The sequence below is a fragment of the Procambarus clarkii genome, chromosome 24 (assembly GCF_040958095.1).
Source record: "Procambarus clarkii isolate CNS0578487 chromosome 24, FALCON_Pclarkii_2.0, whole genome shotgun sequence".
NCBI classification, from domain to species: Eukaryota; Metazoa; Arthropoda; class Malacostraca; order Decapoda; family Cambaridae; genus Procambarus; species Procambarus clarkii.
This window is the reverse complement of record NC_091173.1, coordinates 39626772-39647246: the sequence shown is the minus strand read 5'-3', so window position 1 is coordinate 39647246 and position 20475 is coordinate 39626772. Positions and strand designations below refer to the sequence as shown.

General features: G+C 40.9%; 1 protein-coding gene across 1 annotated transcript in view; it reads left to right on the top strand.

Annotated features, from left to right (window-relative positions):
* The window catches only part of LOC138368033 (fap1 adhesin-like), a 51350-nt gene extending 35557 nt beyond the window's left edge, over nt 1-15793 (top strand). The window contains exon 22 of the mRNA XM_069330330.1: nt 15584-15793. Coding sequence (XP_069186431.1) covers nt 15584-15793 — 210 coding nt within the window. The remainder of the gene's footprint in view (nt 1-15583) is intronic.
* The last annotated feature ends 4682 nt before the right edge of the window (nt 15794-20475 follow it).

Below are 20475 nucleotides of genomic sequence, written 5' to 3'. Positions count from 1 at the left end.
ATAAATAAAATAATGGGTTCAACACTAATGTTTTCAGAAAACCAACTTTGACTGGTTTAGGTTTAAATTTGAATTCTTTTGTTCCTGATATTTTTAAGAAAAATGCAATTAATACTCTACTGAATAGGGCCTTTGTTTTATGTTCAAATTGGAATAACTTTGATCAAGAAATTAATTTTCTTGTGATTTTTTTTCAAATAATGGTTATCCTTTGCATATGGTTTATTCCTTTATAAGAAATTTCTTAAATAAGAAGTTTCACCCATCCTGTAGGATTACTACAGTAGAAAGGGATATTAAATTGCCATTTTATGGCACTATTAGTTTTTCTGTAAGGAGTCGATTGAGGAAACTGTTGCAGCATTGTTATCCTGAAGTTGACTTTAGATTTGCAGGCGATGAGTCACAATAACGTGGCTGAAGTATGTTGACCAAACCACACACTAGAAGTTGAAGGGACGACGACGTTTCGGTCCGTCCTGGACCATTCTCAAGTCGATTGTGATGAGGAGGTAGGGACAGGCAATAAATAGGCAAGAGAGAGCTGAGGAGGAAAGTAAGGTGTAGGGGATAGTAGTAATAATGAGAACTTCAGAAGGCCTATTGGCCCATACGAGGCAGCTCCTATTATAACCACCGAAGGAGAAAGTAATAGGAATAAGAAGAGGAAAGCAAGGGAGCGTAGGAGAAGACAATGAACAGAAACAGGGAGAAGAGAGAAAGAAAAGGAAAGAGAAAGAAAGATAAATGGAAGGGGTAAGCTTATGTTAAGTCACGTTTGTTAGAAAGATTAGAGCATTTGAGTATATACTGTGAAAGGGAAGAGTCCACAGGAACAAAGCCAGGACTCAAGTTCATGTTGGGTACATTGTGTATAAGAGCCGATTCTACAAGACGGCGTCTGTGTAGAGTAGAGGCAGGAAAGATTATTTTGGAGGAAGACCAATCAATGGGATGATCAGAATCCCTCACATGGCAGAAGAGAGTATTGTTAGTGTCTGCAGACTTAACACTTCTCTTGTGTTCTTTAAGTCTGTCATTCAGTGTACGGCCAGTTTCGCCAAAGTATTGGAGAGGACAAGATGAACAAGAAATAGAGTAGACACCAGCAGCATTAGAAGCATTAGGAGCAGTGTGAACTAGATTGCTACGAAGTGTGTTAGTTTGTCGAAAGGCGAGTTTAATGTCAAGAGGACGAAAGGTATTGGTAAAAGTTTTGAGTTCAGATATGAAGGGAAGGCTTAGTACAGTGCTACTAGTGTTGGAAGCGGGTTTAGGATGAAAGAAATTTCGTTTAGCTTGAGAGTGGGCACAGTTGATGAAATGCAAAGGATAACCAAGGCGAGAGAATGATTTGTAGATAAAGGCAATTTCAGAAACAAGAAACTGAGGGTCGCTGATGCGTAGAGCGCGGAGGAAGAGAGAGACGAGGACACTTTTCTTAACAGAAAGAGGATGGTAGGAAAAGAAGTGAATGTACATGCCACTATGCATGGGTTTACGGTAGACAGAGAAAGAGAACCCAGACACAGAGCTGTGAACATGAACATCAAGAAAAGGAAGGAGGGAATTAGATTCCCACTCAACTTTGAAATGGATAGAAGGAGCCAGATTGTTAAGAGAGGCGAGGAAAGGCTGGAAAAGACTAAGGTCATGAGGCCATAAAGCAAAAATGTCATCAACATAGCGAAGCCAGAGAGAGGGACAAGTATCAAGAGAAGGAAGAAGAACAGTTTCGAAGTATTCCATGTAGAAATTAGCAAGAACAGGGGAGAGAGGGGAACCCATAGCGACACCGAAAGTTTGAGTGTAATATTTACCGTCGAAAGAGAAAGAGTTAGATTCAACACAGAGTCTAATGAGATCGAGGAAAACGTCAGTGGGAAGTGGGAGAGGAAGGAGGCCCTCTGACGCCTTCTGTCTGAGGAAAGAGAGAACGTCATCGAGCAGAACATTAGTGAACAGAGAGTCGACATCAAGACTAATCATCTTACAAGAGGGCTGCAGGCGCAGTCTTTCTATGAAGTCCTGAGAGTGACGAAGGTGGGCAGGGGAAAAAGTGCAAAGGTAAGGTGTCAGGGTTTTAGCGAGCCAGGAGGCAAGAGGATAGCTGACAGAGCCCCGTGAAGAAATGATTGGACGAAGAGGAACACCAGGTTTATGAGTCTTAGGAAGACCATAGAAATAAGGAAGAGAAGGGCAGATGACACGGAAACGTTTAATGAGGGCAAAGACTAGAGAGCTGTCTTAGTTTGCGGTTAAAGGAAGTTTTGAGGCGATCCAAAGGGTTAGAAGTCAGAGGAGCATAAGTGCGAGAGTCAGAGAGCAAGACATCTGCTTTTCGGAGGTAGTCCTCACGGTCAAGGACAACCACCGAATTGCTTTTGTCGGAAGGAAGGATAAGAATAGAGTTGTTAGATTTCAGGGAGGCAAGGGAAAGCTGGAAGCGACGAGGAAGGTGGTTATTTTTGGAAAACAAGCTGTCAAGAACGGGGATAAGGGCCCCTCTAAAGGCAGACAGGTCCGAAAGAGTACTAGAGTTAGAATTGACAAACCTGTCAAAGGAACTAATGAGATCAATGCCACAGCGTGGGCCAGGGGAAGTAGCATAAAGTCAATAGTAGCATAAAGTCAATAGTAGCATAAAGTCAATAGACTTTAGATTTATTTTTGTCAACACAAATACCATAGGCTCTTATTTTAAATTTAAAGAAAAAGTGCCTACACCCTGTGCTCTAATGTCGTATATATGTATAATTGTTCCAGCTGTAATGCTGGATATATCGGGAGTTTCATTCGGAACTTTAAGATTAGGATACTTGAACACCGGGGAGTATCTTTTAGGACTGGATTACTATTATCTAAACCAGCATTTTCGGAGATTAGAAACCATTGTTATGAGTTTAATCATTCTCTGCTGGAATCTGTTTTTAAAATTCTGGACACTTGTATGAATAGCCAGTCAGATTTGAGAGTAATGGAATCCTTATATATAAGGGAGCTGCGGCCTCTGTTAAACAGCAACCTTTCAGCTGTTCAATTGTACACTGTATAGGGCACAGTAGGCCCTGTAATTTGATCTATAAGTCATACTGGCATTTTAATTGTATTATAATTTTTGTTTAGTTTACCATGTCTTTGCCCTTTCTTACTTATTTCAAGTATTGACATTGTACATTATTATATATTTTTATTTAGGATATATAAAACATTTTTTGGTATTTAGTTTTGCTTTATATTTGAGTTTTTTAAAAGATTTTGGTTAATACTTTATAATTGTCGTTTATTTTTCTTTCATTTTACATACATTGTTTGTAGATGTGAAGTCATTATATTAATATTTGTAATAGTGTTTAGTATCCATGTGTTAACTAACAAGTTTCACTCTAGTTGATCACTTCGTTTGAATTTAGTAGTATGGTTTGTTTTTATTAGTTTTAAAATTCCTCTTGTAATATCATTAACTTTTAATTTAGCTTATATCTATGTGGTAGTTAATAAGTTTTATTTGTATTGATCACTTTAAGTAACCTTAAGTGCTTTCTTTTTTAATCTTTTTCCTCTCTGCTCTCTGATAGGCAATTATATTCAATATGAGTTCTTTGTTTACTAGTTTTTTTATTGTGAGTTGTGATTTCTGTTTTTTCTTTTAGATCTGATGATGAATACGAGAAGTATTCGAAACGTTATGCATTTCAAAGTAAAGAATCTGAAACTAGATGTTCAGTATTTCCCTGGTTTTCCTATTCATCTTAAAATTAAAATTCCCGAAGGGAACATCGATCAAATATATATATATATATATATATATATATATATATATATATATATATATATATATATATATATATATATATATATATATATATATATATATATATATATATATATATCAGGGGATCTAAACATTCCCTCTAATGCGTTATGCGTGGTTTCCTCCGAGGCTATGGGTCCCCCTTCTTCCAGCTAGAGGTGGTACTCCCTTCCTATATTTATATATATATATATATATATATATATATATATATATATATATATATATATATATATATATATATATATATATATATGTCGTACCTAGTAGCCAGAACGCACTTCTCAGCCTACTATGCAAGGCCCGATTTGCCTAATAAGCCAAGTTTTCATGAATTAATTGTTTTTCGACTACCTAACCTAACCTAACCTAACTTTTTCGGCTACCTAACCTAACCTAACCTATAAAGATAGGTTAGCTTAGGTTAGGTAGGGTTGGTTAGGTTCGGTCATATATCTATGTTAATTTTAACTCCAATAAAAAAAAATTGACCTCATACATAATGAAATGGGAAGCTTTATCATTTCATCAGAAAAAAATTTGAGAAAATATATTAATTCAGGAAAACTTGGCTTATTAGGCAAATCGGGCCTTGCATATTAGGCTGAAAAGTGCGTTCTGGCTACTAGGTACGACATATATATATATATATATATATATATATATATATATATATATATATATATATATATATATATATATATATATATATATATATATATATATATATATATATTGGTAGCAGTCTTTCCTGTAGACATATATTATTAAATATGACCGAAAAAGTAAGATTAATAATTTTAACACGAACTTTCTCGATCTTTCTTACGTTTCTTTTCACTCTTGATGGTAATTCAAAGATCAATTCTCCAAAAATCATTATTATTTCTAGTCTGACGCGACACTTGAGCGCGTTTCGTAAAACTTATTTCATTTTCAAAGACTTTAGTTTACAAACACACAACTGAAACTGAATAGAGCTTACACATCTTCGATTTTATATCTACATTTGGGTGAGGTGGATGAGGTGAAAACAAACTTTCAACAATGGGTATTGAATGGGTATTAAATTCAAACACAAGACAGAACACGAAACAATGGGTATTGAATGGAAGTAATTGTAGAAAGCCTATTGGTCCATATTTCTTGATGATTCTATATTGGAATGGAGTCTTGAAGTGGGTAGAATATAGTTGTGCATTAATTGGCTGTTGATTGCTGGTGTTGACTTCTTGATGTGTAGTGCCTCGCAGACGTCAAGCCGCCAGCTATCGCTGTGTCTATCGATGATTTCTGTGTTTGCTAAGATTTCTCTGGTGATAACCAGAGAACTAAACCATCACCAACCATCCAAACCATCACCAGAGAAATCTTAGCAAACAACACAGAAATCATCGATAGATACAGCGATAGCAGGCGGCTTGACGTCTGCGAGGCACTACACATCAAGAAGTCAACAATGGTGCTGAGAATATTGGCTATGGCTGAGACCTCCCGTAATATACAAAAGCCAGAGAGCTTAGTATGCCAGAGAGAGATGTCAACTCTTAGAGCAAAAAGAATATTCTGAAGTTGATGGCTGGTCCAGGCTCAGACATCGACTCAGGTAGAGGGCACTAAGGTGCACGGTGCAGGTGTGCAGTCGGTGAGTCACCAATCAGGAGCAGGCAGGCTGGGAAGGGTAGTTGGCTGGTTGACGACGAGCCGGCGTGGAGGGTGTGTGGAGTAGGAAGGTTCTTGGGTACGTTTTTCCTCCTGATCAAAACGTTTTGTGCTACTGGTGGATGTATCTTGAATGTAGCATCTTATACTTGTAGATTTAACGTAACATTAGGTAGGAAAGAGCAGGCTCAATCTCTCTTGAAAGAGATTATCGTCACAATATATATATATATATATATATATATATATATATATATATATATATATATATATATATATATATATATATATATATATGTCGTACCTAGTAGCCAGAACGCACTTCTCAGCCTACTATGCAAGGCCCGATTTGCCTAATAAGCCAAGTTTTCATGAATTAATTATTTTTCGACTACCTAACCTACCTAACTTAACCTAACCTAACTTTTTCGGCTACCTAACCTAACCTAACCTATAAAGATAGGTTAGGTTAGGTTAGGTTAGGTTCGGTCATATATCTACGTTAATTTTAACTCCAATAAAAAAAAATTGACCTCATACACAATGAAATGGGTAGCTTTATCACTTCATAAGAAAACAAATAGAGAAAATATATTAATTCAGGAAAACTTGGCTTATTAGGCAAATCGGGCCTTGCATAGTAGGCCGAGAAGTGCATTCTGGCTACTAGGTACGACATATATATAAATATATATATATATATATATATATATATATATATATATATATATATATATATATATATATATGTCGTACCTATTAGCCAGAATGCACTTCTCGGCCTACTATGCAAGGCCCGATTTGCCTAATAAGCCAAGTTTTCATGAATTAATTGTTTTTCGACTACCTAACCTACCTAACCTAACCTAACCTAACTTTTTCGGCTACCTAACCTAACCTAACCTATAAAGATAGGTTAGGTTAGGTTAGGTAGGGATGGATAGGTTCGGTCATATATCTACGTTAATTTTAACTCCAATAAAATAAAATTGACCTCATATGTAATGAAATGGGTAGCTTTATCATTTCATAAGAAAAAAATTAGAGAAAATATATTAACTAGGGAAAACTTGGCTTATTAGCCAAATCGGGCCTTGCATAGTAGGCTAAGAAGTGCGTTCTGGCTACTAGGTACGACATATATATATATATAGGGGGGTACCACCACTGGTGCAATTATAGGGACCCACAGCCTCAGAGAAGGGAACACAGAGCACTCAGGGAAAAACTTGACATTTATCTCTGAATACGAAAGAGTGTTCACTTCTCCTACCACCCCCTTTTTTTTTATTATGATGTACACTTTATTATGCAAGGTTATACAGTTACATATCTGATTTTATACAAAAAATGAACATTAAGAGGACACAAGAAAAAGTTCGCTTCCTAGAGGCTGTAGATTTCCTCGAACTCCTCCGACGCCGGGCAGGAACCGAGGATGCAGCGGGCATTTCCCCTCTGGATCGCGACACTGAGGCGCTGAAAGAGAAAACTTGCTGCTCTAGGGTCTCTTGTGGTGTCAATGAGCTTGGAACCAAGATCCTTAAGAAACCTTCTTGCACTCTCACCCCATGGGCCTAGGGTCTCAGACCCTATTGGAACGAAGTTGTACCTTTGATCTAATTGCCTGTACTTGACTGACTTTTGTTTTTCTCTGTGTGTCGCTGCGGCTCCTGCCGTGCTATATATATGCCTCCTGCCTCCTATATATATATATATATATATATATATATATATATATATATATATATAGCAAGCCGTTGAGTCGTTTCGCCAGTCTGAACGTGGGTATGGGTATCTGGCTAATGATTGGCCGAAGTGGGTTTCCAGGCTTGTGTGTCTTGACATTTCCATACGCATATCCAGGTTTATATTCCCCAATAATCTTTGGCATGTGGATTCCGAATTTCTTGGCGTTCACAGTTTCGATCAATTTGTTGACCTTTGCTTTCAATTCGGCTGTAGTGTCCTTCGTTACCTTTTGGAATTTAGTTTGGTCAGAGAGTATGATGTTCATTTTCGCAAGATATTCGTCTTTTTTGAGAATGACGTATATTGGCGACTTATCACCTCCCCTGACAACTATCTCCTTGTTCTCACGAAGGCTCTTAGCTACCGCTTTGAGCTCGGGGGACAGTATGGTGCTTCTGTAGTTGCCTCGATTCTTTCCTCCTTCCGCAATAAGTTCTGCTTGTAATGTGTCTTTGGTGGTGACCTTCTTTTGTGCGTCGAGGTCGAATATGTCGTCCAACAGAATCTCCAACTCCACTTTCCGGGCCATCTCACTTGGTCTGGACATAACGTGACAGTTTATACCCAGATTTAGGAGAGTGACTTGGTCCTCAGTGAGGTTGATTCCTGCAAGGTTCAGGAAGCCGTCTCTTGGTCGTGGAATCGCCATAGGTACTCCATATAACGTTGTTAGTTACTTGATTATCCTTCTTTCAGTGCTGAGGTGATGTCGGTCTGTGAGGATGTCGAGGTGTTGCTCGATGCGAGTACGGAGACTTTCGTCGATGTTGCTGTTTCTCCATTCGTTTGTAGCATGAAGTAGTTGCGTTTTGTTGTCTTTGATTTCATTTTCTGCCTTGTATATCTGATTACGAATCAGATCTTGGTGATATTTTATCGTGAAGGCTTGATTCCTTGCTGCTGGGTCGTGTGTTTTTATATTAGTATATTTTGGTAGCAGTCTTTCCTGTAGACATATATTATTAAATATGACCGAAAAAGTAAGATAAATAATTCTAACACGAATTTTCTCGATCTTTCTTATGTTTCTTTTCACTGTTGATGGAAATTGAAAAATCAATTCTCCAAAATTCATTTTTATTTCAAGTCTGATGGGTAGCTTTATCATTTCATAAGAAAATAATTAGAGAAAATATATTAATTCACGAAAAGTTGGCTTATTAGGAAAATCAGGCCTTGCATAGTAGGCCGAGTACGACGTTCTGGCTACTAGGTACAACATATATATATATATATATATATATATATATATATATATATATATATATATATATATATATATATATATATATATATATATATATATATATATGTGTGTGTGTGTGTGTGTGTGTGTGTATATCACGAAAATAAACACGTGATTAAGAATGTGACAATGTCAGACCACGGAGGAAAATGAAACAGGAATTTCCTTAAGTACTTTCGTATATTAAATACATCTTCAGAAGGAATCTGAAGATGGAATCTGAATCATTCCTTCTGAAGATGTATTTAATATGCGAAAGTACTTAAGGAAATTCCTGTTTCATTTTCCTCCGTGGTCTGACATTGTCATATATATATATATATATATATATATATATATATATATATATATATATATATATATATATATATATATATATATATATATATATATATATATTGTGACGATAATCTCCTTCAAGAGATTGAGCCTGCTCTTCCCTCCAAAATACGTCTCTACAAATCTATATACAACTACTATGGAAGAAATATCCAACAACGACAACAACATCTCCAAGGTTTGCCAGAGAGCAAAACGTATGCAGTCAGGAACACCTGCTCCACCTCGAACCGCCAAACTACCTGTCTTGTCGCCTGCTCCTCGCTGATTGGCTGCGGGTCCAGCTGTAACTGCACTCCACCCACCATACTACTTGATGTCTGGGGCCGCCACGACCTCAGTCCTCAGAATATCCCGTGCTTTCGACAAGTTAACATGTCTCGTTGGTAGACTAAGCCCCAGGCTTACGTGTACTAAGAGAAGTGATAGCTTGAAGCCAATATTCCTGCACCTATTTACTTTGTTTGCCATACTCTTGTTATTTGGTCACTTGTCTTAACGTAACTTTTCATTTTGCCATTTGATTATTCTTATTACTTTGATTGATTTTATTATACAAATTTGTATGTCCATTTTATTCATGTTTTGCTTTCTTTAACGTAATTAAAATTTCATTGTTAAAATTTACTTGTGTTTTGTGTGTCTTCTCCTTACCTTACCACAGACGAAGTTCCAGATTTTCTATTTTTTTTTCTATATGTGACGAGGCCATACCCCTAGCTTTTGAACAGCCGAACACCAACGCGTTACCGTCACATATTATATGGGGGCCTGTCCGGGATGCTTCACTCAGGTACTGGTGCCAAGTGGTAATTAATGGTAAGCGTATTTAACTTTGTTAACGTAGCTTTTACTATTTTTCATATTCAATTTCATTTTTTATATGGTGCGGTGTATTGTGCATTATGAGAGTAGCATATGGTGAAGGTGAGACAACTTTGGATTACGTGGTGACTGTAGGCCGCAGTCATACTCTTAATTGGTCATCTCTCCCTCCGTGTTATTACTCGTGTTTACCATCTTTGTCCCTTGGATATTTCTCATTTTTGACAGATCATCATATTGGTACCCTGGTACTGTGGTCTGCCCCGGTTCAAGTGCACCCAATCTTCTGCAATCTGACTGTAGGAGGACAAAGAGGGCCATAGTTCCTCTAGCTCGAACTTTAGTTGCTGAATTGGGACCTCAGCAGCAGTTCTCGTCACCAGTTGACACCTCGCACCCGTACACGTCAGTCAGAGATGATGATACATACAACGGTAGGGAATTAGCTTACTTTTTCAGAGCACAAAAGTTCGCTAATTCTGTAAGTATCATATTAAATTACAGTAGGAAAAACTTGCTTTATGTCCTATAGAGACTCGGCAAGGTATGCCTACATCCTTGGACTACCAATTTTACTTTTGAGGCAATTAACCGTTTCATTTGTTTTCGAAACTCTGTTTCATTTGTTAGTAGGATTTTCTTGCCCTTATCCTCTTACACGAGTACCGGGTACAAGATTTCCTGCGCCTTTGATTTAAATTAATCATTTAACATCTTGTACTTAACTTTAATTGTTAAAGATCCCACAGGATAGGTACCAGTTGCCACGTTGTCCTGTTTCTGACATTCACTATAACTATATATTCGTGTAAATTTATTTGCTAATTTCACCATGTTTCGTCTCCAAGCTTTCCGTGCAAATCCAGCAGGTGAAATAGGGACTTTAAGTCGTGCCAAGAGGACTGAATTACAAACTCTTGCACATGAGTATCAACTAGAAGTTCCCTACCAAGCCAACAAAAATGACCTACACAACCTGTTGCTGGATTACTATTTAGAGCAAGGTAAGATAGACTCTGAAACTCATGAAACTTACTATATTGCAGATAAAACTGATTTGACAACGATGAAACTCAAAGTAGAGCTGGCCAAGATTGAACGCGAGCAGCAAAGGGAAGCCCTCGAACAACAAGAACGAGCAGCTGCCATACGAAGGGAAGAACACGAACGTGAGGCTGCTTTGAGGAGAGAAGAACAAGAACGCGAAGCTGCCTTGAGGAGAGAAGAATACGAACGTGAGGTCGCATTACTCCGTGAACGTGAACGAGTACAGCTTGAAACCAAACAACGCGAGTTGGAGATGCAACGCGAACATGACAAGCAACAAGCGACTCTGGCTCTAGAGTGTCGTCAACGCGAAATCGCCTTGGAAACTTCACACTTCACTGAACGCCAGCAAGCTACTGCCAATCTTCCCGTCAGTTTTAATATATCACATGCAAGTAAGTTAATGCCATCCTTTGTAGAAGCAGAAGTTGATGTGTTTTTCACCTTTGAAACCCTTGCTAATCAACTCAGTTGGCCTGTCGACCAATGGGCCACACTTCTCAGAGTCCATCTTACAGGTAGAGCTGCAGTCACACTCAGTACTTTGGCGTCTGAGAATGACTACCAGACTCTGAAACAAGCAGTATTGGACGCCTACCTCCTTTCCACAGAAAGTTATCGAAGGAAATTCCGTGACCACCTGAAGGCAAGTACCACTACCTTCCTCGAGTTTGCTAACACAAAACGGAGATATTTCATGAAATGGCTGGAAGCAGCACATGTCTCTACTTTTACAGAACTCGTCAACCTGATGCTAGTTGAAGAATTCTTGAGGCGTGTGCCGCCTCCTGTCCGTCTCTACTTGGCAGATAAAGAAGAAACCGACTACCTGAAGTGTGCTAAGTCGGCTGACACTTACAGCCTCATCCACCGGCTGACACCCGAACCATCCTCCAGTAAGAAGTCGTGGTACAGTTACGAGAAAGTGAGCACCGATCAAGCTGGCTCGCAATTGTACTGCAAGTATTGTAGACTCTATGGACATACCATAGACAAGTGTGGTAAGTCTCAATACAAGGGAACCACTGACCCACAGAAACCAAAACCAACTCCTCCTAAGTCCGGTAAGCCTGTGATGAATGTTGGTGTTAATGTTAATGATCTTTCTCTTTTCAGTAACCACCTGTATACTGGAACTGTCTCTGCCAATGGTTCAAATCCGGAGGGACGTTTCAAATTGAAGATCTTGAGGGACACAGCGGCTCTTCAATCGATCATCTTGAAGTCGGCTGTGCCCAACATCGTCTACACCGGAGAAACTGTCTTCATCACTGACCTCACTGCTACCACTCCATACCCTCTTGCCAGAGTCCACCTGGATTGTCCCTACGTGAACGGAAAAGTCCAAGTCGCCGTCAGGGAAAAGCCTTTTCCCATGCCTGGAGTGCAACTTCTCCTAGGCAACGACTTGGCAGAAGACCTGCAACCAACCAACCTGATCGTCATGGACAAACCCCAGGTGTGTAACTCTGTGCCAAGTAACCCTATTCTAGCGTATGTTCCAGCAGAGGTTCAAGAGAGTGATGAAGTTTCTCCTCCGGTTCTCGTGACCACCCGTGCACAAGCCGCACGTCCACAGCCAGCTGACTCTACTGCTACCGCTGTCCCTCAAGACCCTCAGAAACTACCCCCGAATCTGACCAAGTTGGAGTTCCGTAAGTTGCAGAGGGAAGATCTTACTTTAACACCATTGTTTTTCCAGGCTGAGACTCAACCCGACAGTATTCCTGGGTTCTTCCTAGAGAACGACTTGCTCTACCGCAGATATAGACCCAGTAAACTGAAGGAGGAGGACGATTGGGCCAACATCGAACAACTTGTGATTCCTACCAGCCTGCGGCCCACTATTCTACACCTGGCCCACGGAGCACTCTCCCACTACGGCTTCAACAAGACTTACCATGGAATTCGTGAAGACTACTACTGGCCAGGTATGGTAAATAGCGTCAAACAGTACGTAAAACAGTGTCATACATGTCAGATGGCAGGCAAACCGAACATCTCCATTCCCAGAGCGCCACTGATTCCCATACAGGTGCCTGCGGAACCTTTCCACAGACTCATAATAGACTGTGTTGGTCCTTTACCTCGGACCAGTTCAGGTAACGCCTATATCTTAACCATCCTGTGTCCTACCACCAGATTTCCCATAGCAGTTCCAGTGAAGAACATCACGGCTGCTACGGTTGTAAAACATCTATTGAAGATCTTCACTCAATACGGATTTCCCAGGGAGATTCAGAGCGACTGTGGTACCAACTTCACCAGTGATCTCTTCAAAAGGACACTGGAGGAGTTCAACATCAAACAGGTATTTTCCAGCCCCTATCATCCTGCTTCACATGGTTCTCTTGAACGTAGTCATCAGACTATCAAAGCACTCTTGAAAAAGTTTTGTAGTGAAACCTCTAAGGATTGGGATAAGCAAATCGACCTTATAATGTGTATTTACAGAAGCCTCCCCAATGAGTCCCTAGGAGTATCTCCTTATGAGATGCTCTACGGCCGTAAGTGCCGTACTCCCCTTAAGGCTTTCAAAGACTCTCTCCGAGATGCCACCTTCAGTGAGCATCAGAATGTGCCCCAGTTTCTTCAAAACCTTCAACACATTCTAGAGAGAGTCCACCGTTTTGCCCATAATAATCTATTGAAAGCCCAGGAGAAGATGAAGACTCATTACGACCAGACCAGCAAAGTACGAAAATTTAAGCCAGGAGACTTCATTCTAGCATACTTCCCTATCCCAGGTTCACCTTTACAAAACAGGTTTTCAGGACCCTAACGCGTCAAAGTGTGCAGAAACAACAACAACTACGTCATATAGACTCCAGATAGGCGGCGGAAGACCCAGCTGTGTCACGTCAACCTCCTGAAGCAATATAATGGTACTCCTCCCACTGTCCTAATAAATTATTCTACCTTCACAGAACCCTACATCCACAGTGAGACCTTCCCAGCTTCTCCTCCCGAAAGCACTGACAAGGAGTCAGCGCTTTCTAATTCCGAAATCCTTAATGATCTTCCCAAATACTTTCAGGATAATAATCGTGCTCCTTTGCCATATTCTAATTCCACTCTCACCTCGTCAGATAAGCCCTTCATCCTCCATGTCGACGCCTGTGGTACCGACGTTGGTGGTGTCGTGATGCAACAACGAGGCGAGGAGAATACACCTGTCAGCGACTACTGCTACAAGGAACTACGGAACAATTGGCAAGGAGCTACTCTTCATCATCCTGAAGCTCCAGCACTTCACTCCACACCTGAAAAGTGCTCGGTCCACCATCAACACGGACCACACCACCCTACACCTCCTACAGCACGCCCACTTCTCTTCTCAACATCTTCTACTATGGGCTTGATAACTGCAGAAATTCCACCTGGAGACACGCTATACCAAGATTCCAACAACATCTTAGCCAATGATCTCTCCAGAGTTTATGAAGTAGAAGCGACTCCATCTATTACTCCACCACATAACGACGTACTTCTTCCAGAACCGCAGGCTTCGGGGGAGAGTTGTGACGATAATCTCCTTTAAGAGATTGAGCCTGCTCTTCCCTCCAAAATACGTCTCTGCAAATCTATATACAACTACTATGGAAGAAATATCCAACAACGACAACAACATCTCCAAGGTTTGCCAGAGAGCAAAACGTATGCAGCCAGGAACACCTGCTCCACCTCGAACCGCCAAACTACCTGTCTTGTCGCCTGCTTCTCGCTGATTGGCTGCAGGTCCAGCTGTAACTGCACTCCACCCACCATACTACTTGATGTCTGGGGCCGCCACGACCTCAGTCCTCAGAATATCCCGTGCTTTCGACAAGTTAACACGTCTCGTTGGTAGACTAAGCCCCAGGCTTACGTGTACTAAGAGAAGTGATAGCTTGAAGCCACTATTCCTGCACCTATTTACTTTGTTTGCCATACTCTTGTTATTTGCTCACTTGTCTTAACGTAACTTTTCATTTTGCCATTTGATTATTCTTATTACTTTGATTGATTTTATTATACGAATTTGTATGTCCATTTTATTCATGTTTTGCTTTCTTTAACGTAATTAAAATTTCATTGTTAAAATTTACTTGTGTTTTGTGTGTCTTCTCCTTACCTTACCACAGACGAAGTTCCAGATTTTCTATTTTTTTTTCTATATGTGACGAGGCCATACCCCTAGCTTTTGAACAGCCGAACACCAACGCGTTACCGTCACAATATATATAGTGACAGGAAAGTGTAGAAGTGTAGGTGTTCGGCAGTCCTCCTAATGGCTGGTGTCAATGCCTAGCACATTTTAGAAAAAAAAGATCGACTGCTTGGCTGTTGTCTATGGTAAAGTAAATGAAGACACGCAAAACACATAGTATGAACAATGAAACTTTAATTAACTTTAAAAAATTATGAATAAGACAATTCTTTGGCTATGTACAGTGCAAACAAACAAGTCTAAAAAATATAACATAAAAATTAAGAACAAGGGTGACGTTACTCTGCAAATAAAATAAAGACAAAAGAATGATTAAACAGGTGCTGAGAATATAGCGCTAGCTGAGAACCTCCACCAATAATCAGAGCGTATATCAGTTGGTTGTTCACAGCTTGAGAGCACAAGGAAATTCTAACTTCAGTGGCTGGTTCAAGCCCAGACATCGACTTGGTAGAGGGCGCTGAGGTGCAGAGGTGCAGGTGTGCAGTCGGCGAGTCACCAATCAGAAGCAGGCAGGCTGGAATGGTAGTTTGCTGGTTGACGACAGTGGCGAGCCGGCATGGAGAGAGTGAGGAGTGGGGGGAGTTTAGGATACGTTTGCCTCCTGGTCAAAACGTTTTGTGCTACTGGTAGACGTATCTTGAAGGTAGCATCTTAGTGTTGTATATATATAAGTAACTTTATGTAGGGAAGAGCAGTCTCAATCTCTCTTGAAAGAGATTACCGTTACAACTCTCCCCCGAAGTCTGCTCTAACGGGTCAAGTTACTTCTTCTGATGGTAGAGTGGTATGCTTCTACCTCATAGACTCTGGAGAGGGCGTCTGCTATGATGTTGTCAGAACCCTTGATGTAGAAGCTCTCCAGGTTGAAACTCTGCAGATACAAAGCCCATCGTAGAAGTCGTTGATTGGTGAATTGGGCTTGCTGCAAGAAGCGTAGGGGATTGTGGTCCGAGTAGATGGTGGTAGACCGAGCACCTTGTAGGTATGATGCAAAGTGCTGTAAGTTCAGGACGATGAAGAGAAGTTCCTTTTCGATAGTGCTGTAATTCTTCTGGTGAGGTTTTAACTTGTAGCTGTAGTAGCTAACAGGTAGAACCTCCTCGCCTCGTTGTTGCATCAGGACGCCCCCGATGCCGGTACCACTGGCGTCGACATGGAGGATGTGAGATTTTTTTCTACGCCTACCTCTCTTAGGAGATGGACTACAAGTTTAAAGGCTGCTCACGGCAGTTAAGCATGAGTCCAATAGAAAAAGGAAAAGTGGGAGCAAACCACAAGCTTAAGGGTCCTCCTTCCAAACAGGAGTGACCCCCGTAACTAGGTGGGTAGTCCAACAGTGACTCCCCCTATCACAACCTAGTGTGAACACTCTTTGCAACTCCCTACAAGAAGTTGCACTGTAAACAGTAAACAAAGTCAGGCAAGGTGGGATTCTAGGACACAGCTCCAGTAATCCCTAAGTTACTTTACTCTCATCACCAGACGATAAACAAAAGAAATTGCCTTAATCAATTACCAAACTGATTATGTGATTAATTACGTTAATTGACTGATCACAGCAGTCAGCAACAAAGTACTATGGTAATCACAAACAATTGTCTCTCGTAGACAACAACAACATGCTACACTACGTTAATCATTAACACTTGTCTCTCTTAACACATGTTATCTTGTTAACAATAACTCAAAACTCTCTTATATTACATCACACTTGACTCCTTGCAAGTATTCAGTGAGTAATTCTCAATTAAGGTCAAACGGACCACTAATTACATCCCCATTGAGTTATGTTAACTAAGCCTACCCTAACTTGGTAGCTTCTCAACAGTCTGTCAAAATTTACTTTACTGAGTGATAATTACCCTAATTAACTCCGAGCATTTAATTAACTGTCACCAGGACCGATAATTAATCATACATAAATACGTCTCACTCCGCACTGCCTAAGCAGGTCTCATCAAACACTGTGAATTCACGGGAAAGGAGTTAATTACCCTAATTAACATGAGTGCAATTAATCCACTGTCCTCAGACAGGATATGATTAATATAACGATTTATGCTAGCTCCATGACCTCGCTTTACTGAGTCATCTGAGTCCTCAAGACTCCAGACGTTAATTACTCCACTAATTATCATGAGCCACTAGTTGTTATACCCCAGAAAGGTAATTAGTCCCGAGCAAATTACGTTAACACAAATACTGACAGATCCTCTCCCACTACGTGAATTCATGATGAGAAGGCTAATTACATAATTAGCTAGAGTGGTCAATTAGTTGTCACATGGACAATTAATTGCTCCCAAGACGAATCTCGCTCAAGCTCAACACTGTTCTCCTCTAACAGCTCTCACTCACTCAACATTAAGTGTGCACCCCTTATCTAGTTAATTACCCCTTTTAATTAACTCACTGAATCCTTAAGTCCTCAACACAACTTAAAGAAACAAAGTAACCCCAGTGTTACATAGGTCACACTTACTACGGCATGCATAACAACACAAATGCACTGCCCACATACGGTTGCGGCTACTGCAACTCGTTAATTACTGTGCCCACACAGTAATGACACACGGTTTGGCAACAACAAGAGTATACCAGTATTACTGCCCCCCATATCTTGCAACCGTTGCAAAGGACTACTGTGAGCACACACTTACCTCAGCATGGCAATTAACAAATCAATTGCCTGCTCTCATTAAGTACTGTCAATTCCCCTGAATAATCCTAGAGGTCCCTTAAACCCTCAACACAGCTCCTAGGGCAGTAATATCGTATACCTGATAACAACACTGCACAAACCTGCAACATAATGATGCCGTCAGCATACCCCACATGCTAATGACATCATTAGGCAATCACATCTACTGACTCACCACACAACCCAGTACATAAAACATGCAAATGAACACATAGAAATGGCATTCACATAATCAATGAAAATTATATCACCAGATATATGTATCTTGAACTACACAGACCTCAGGGTATCCACTGACATCCCTGCAACACTGGCCTGCCTACCTCTGCAATGATTATAATTTTACATGCTGGTACTCCATAGCACTAATCCAGTCTGACCGATTATATAGAATCGACAACTGGATCATTTATATGGTAAATCTCTACACTGACCGGTTACATACCCGAGTCAGTCTACACACTTATATATATAACTCTATATCTACAGTGTGGTACCGTGTACAACATCCATCTCCAGGTACATCCCAACCAGTCACCTGGACGACAGTACAGACAGCTGTCTCTCAGCTGCTTCCTCACTGTATCACTTTAATTGTACTCACGGCTCCTTGACTCCTCCACAATCCTTTCCCTGGTCAATACCTCTCTGGCTGTAAACACCTAGCTCGCTCCTCGTGTGAGGTGTGGCCCTAGAATGTCCAGGGAAGGTGGCCTAACCACGTGGCCCAAACATGTAGCCACCTCGTGGCCCTACGGGGTGGCCAAGGGTAGCGCATGACGACACAGCACCCCATCTGGGCAGAGCTGGTGCGGGGGGTGGGGTGGGGTTTGGCTGCGTGGGTGGCCTGGGTGGGTGGCCTCCGGGCAGCTGGCTAAGGTGGGCGGCGCGGGTGGCGCACGGGCAGCCTGGGGTGGCCCTCGACTGGCTGGTTGGCGCCCACCGGCATACACACGTGGATGGGAGATCACTTCACACCCCATCATCAGCATGCTCGCTCGTACACTCGGGTGACAATGGCCGGCGGCGTCACCACATGGAAGCTGCCAGGTGAAATTCAAAGTCCAACAGGGGCCTGTAATATCACCCTCAATTACACTAGGAGGCCCTGCCCATATTCCACCAATTGTCCGTCAACACTAGACAGGATATTCGAACCACCTGTTACACCATGAGGCTCTGCCAGCTGCCTCATGGGTGCCCACTGTCTCTGAGGCTTTTTTACTGGTCCTTCCGTACCTCATCGGCCCCAATTTCACGCAAATTGGGCCTTGACACAACCCAGGATGGCAGGAGTGCCATCCACGATGAGTAATGACACAGCGATTAACGGGGGGTGGAGGTGGCAGGCTGACATCTCCAGCCAGCTACGTCTTGCTCCAGCTCACTGCCCAGCTCAAACTGCCTATTTGGCAGGCTAAGGGAACTCAAAATGCCCATCTCTCCCCCCTACCTTGTCTTGACCAATCAGCACAAAGCCGGCACAACTCCATGGTGCCGCTTCCAATCACAGCTGTTCGCGCCAAAACTCAGCTAGGAGTAGAGATGCCTAAACCAATCACAGGCCTCCCTCACCCTCAGGCGTCCCGTTTCGTCACAAGGAGGGGGAGGCCTAAAGACAGTGGCGCAATGTCTCACATGGTGGGGGGAGGGGCAACGTTCACCCCTCCGTCCTTACCCCCCCCCAAAAAAAAAACCGTTGGGAGAGTCAACCCAGCAAACACAAATCATCTACACAACGTTCGCCTATCTCTTCCCATAGGTGTGGGAATGATTTGCATTGAGAATGGTGCAGGAGAGCCTTTGAGAAACTTTTACTCAAAAAATCCAAACACAAAGGTTTAATTATAAATTGTTTTTCTACAATTATTTTCTTCCAAATGTAAAACAAATAGTTTTTACATGTTTAAATATAAAATTTATGGTGTTTTTTTGTAAAATTCATTAATAAATTGTGAATGATATATATTGGCTGAGTGAAACCTTTAAAATCCATTTAGTTATAATATGAACAGAAAAAAGTAGTTTTCCAAATTTTCTAAAAATCGCTCTTTTTAACACAATTTGACTCCTTATGCATTCCACTAAACACTAATATCATGTTTAAATATATAATTTATGTATTATTCCCTAAGATAATTTATATAAATTATAAAAGTTGCTGGAAAGTGGTGAGAAAGAATCTGAAAACGTTTTGTTGTCTTATATTGGCGTGTTCTTATTAACTAGAGTGAGTAAGAGTGAGCGAGAGTGGGTAAGAGTGAGTAAGAGTGACTGAAGGTGAGTGAGAGTGCCAGAGAGTGTGTAAGTGTGAGTAAGAGTGACTGAAGGTGAGTGAGAGTGCCAGAGAGTGTGTAAGTGTGAGTAAGAGTGAGTATAAGTAAGAGTGACAGAGTGAGTAAGAGTGAGAGTAAGGGTGACAGAATGAGTAAGAGTGAGAGTAAAGTGATTGAGAGTAAGGGTGAGTATGAGAGTAAGAGTGATTGAGAGTTAGAGTGAGAGTAAGAGTGATTGAGAGTTAGTGAGAGTAAGAGTGATTGAGAGTAAGAGTGATTGAGAGTAAGAGTGATTGAGAGTAAGAGTGATTGAGAGTAAGAGTGATTGGGAGTAAGAGTGATTGAGAGTAAGAGTGATTGGGAGTAAGAGTGATTGGGAGTAGGAGTTAGAGTGAGAATAGGAGTAAGAATGAGAATAAGAGTGATTGAGAGTGAGTAAGAGTAAGAATGAGAGTAAGAGTGATTGAGAGTAAGAGTGATTGAGAGTAAGAGTGATTGAGAGTAAGAGTGATTAGGAGTAAGAGTGATTGGGAGTAAGAGTAAGAGTGAGAGTAAGAATGAGAATAAGAGTGATTGAGAGTAAGAGTGATTGGGAGTAAG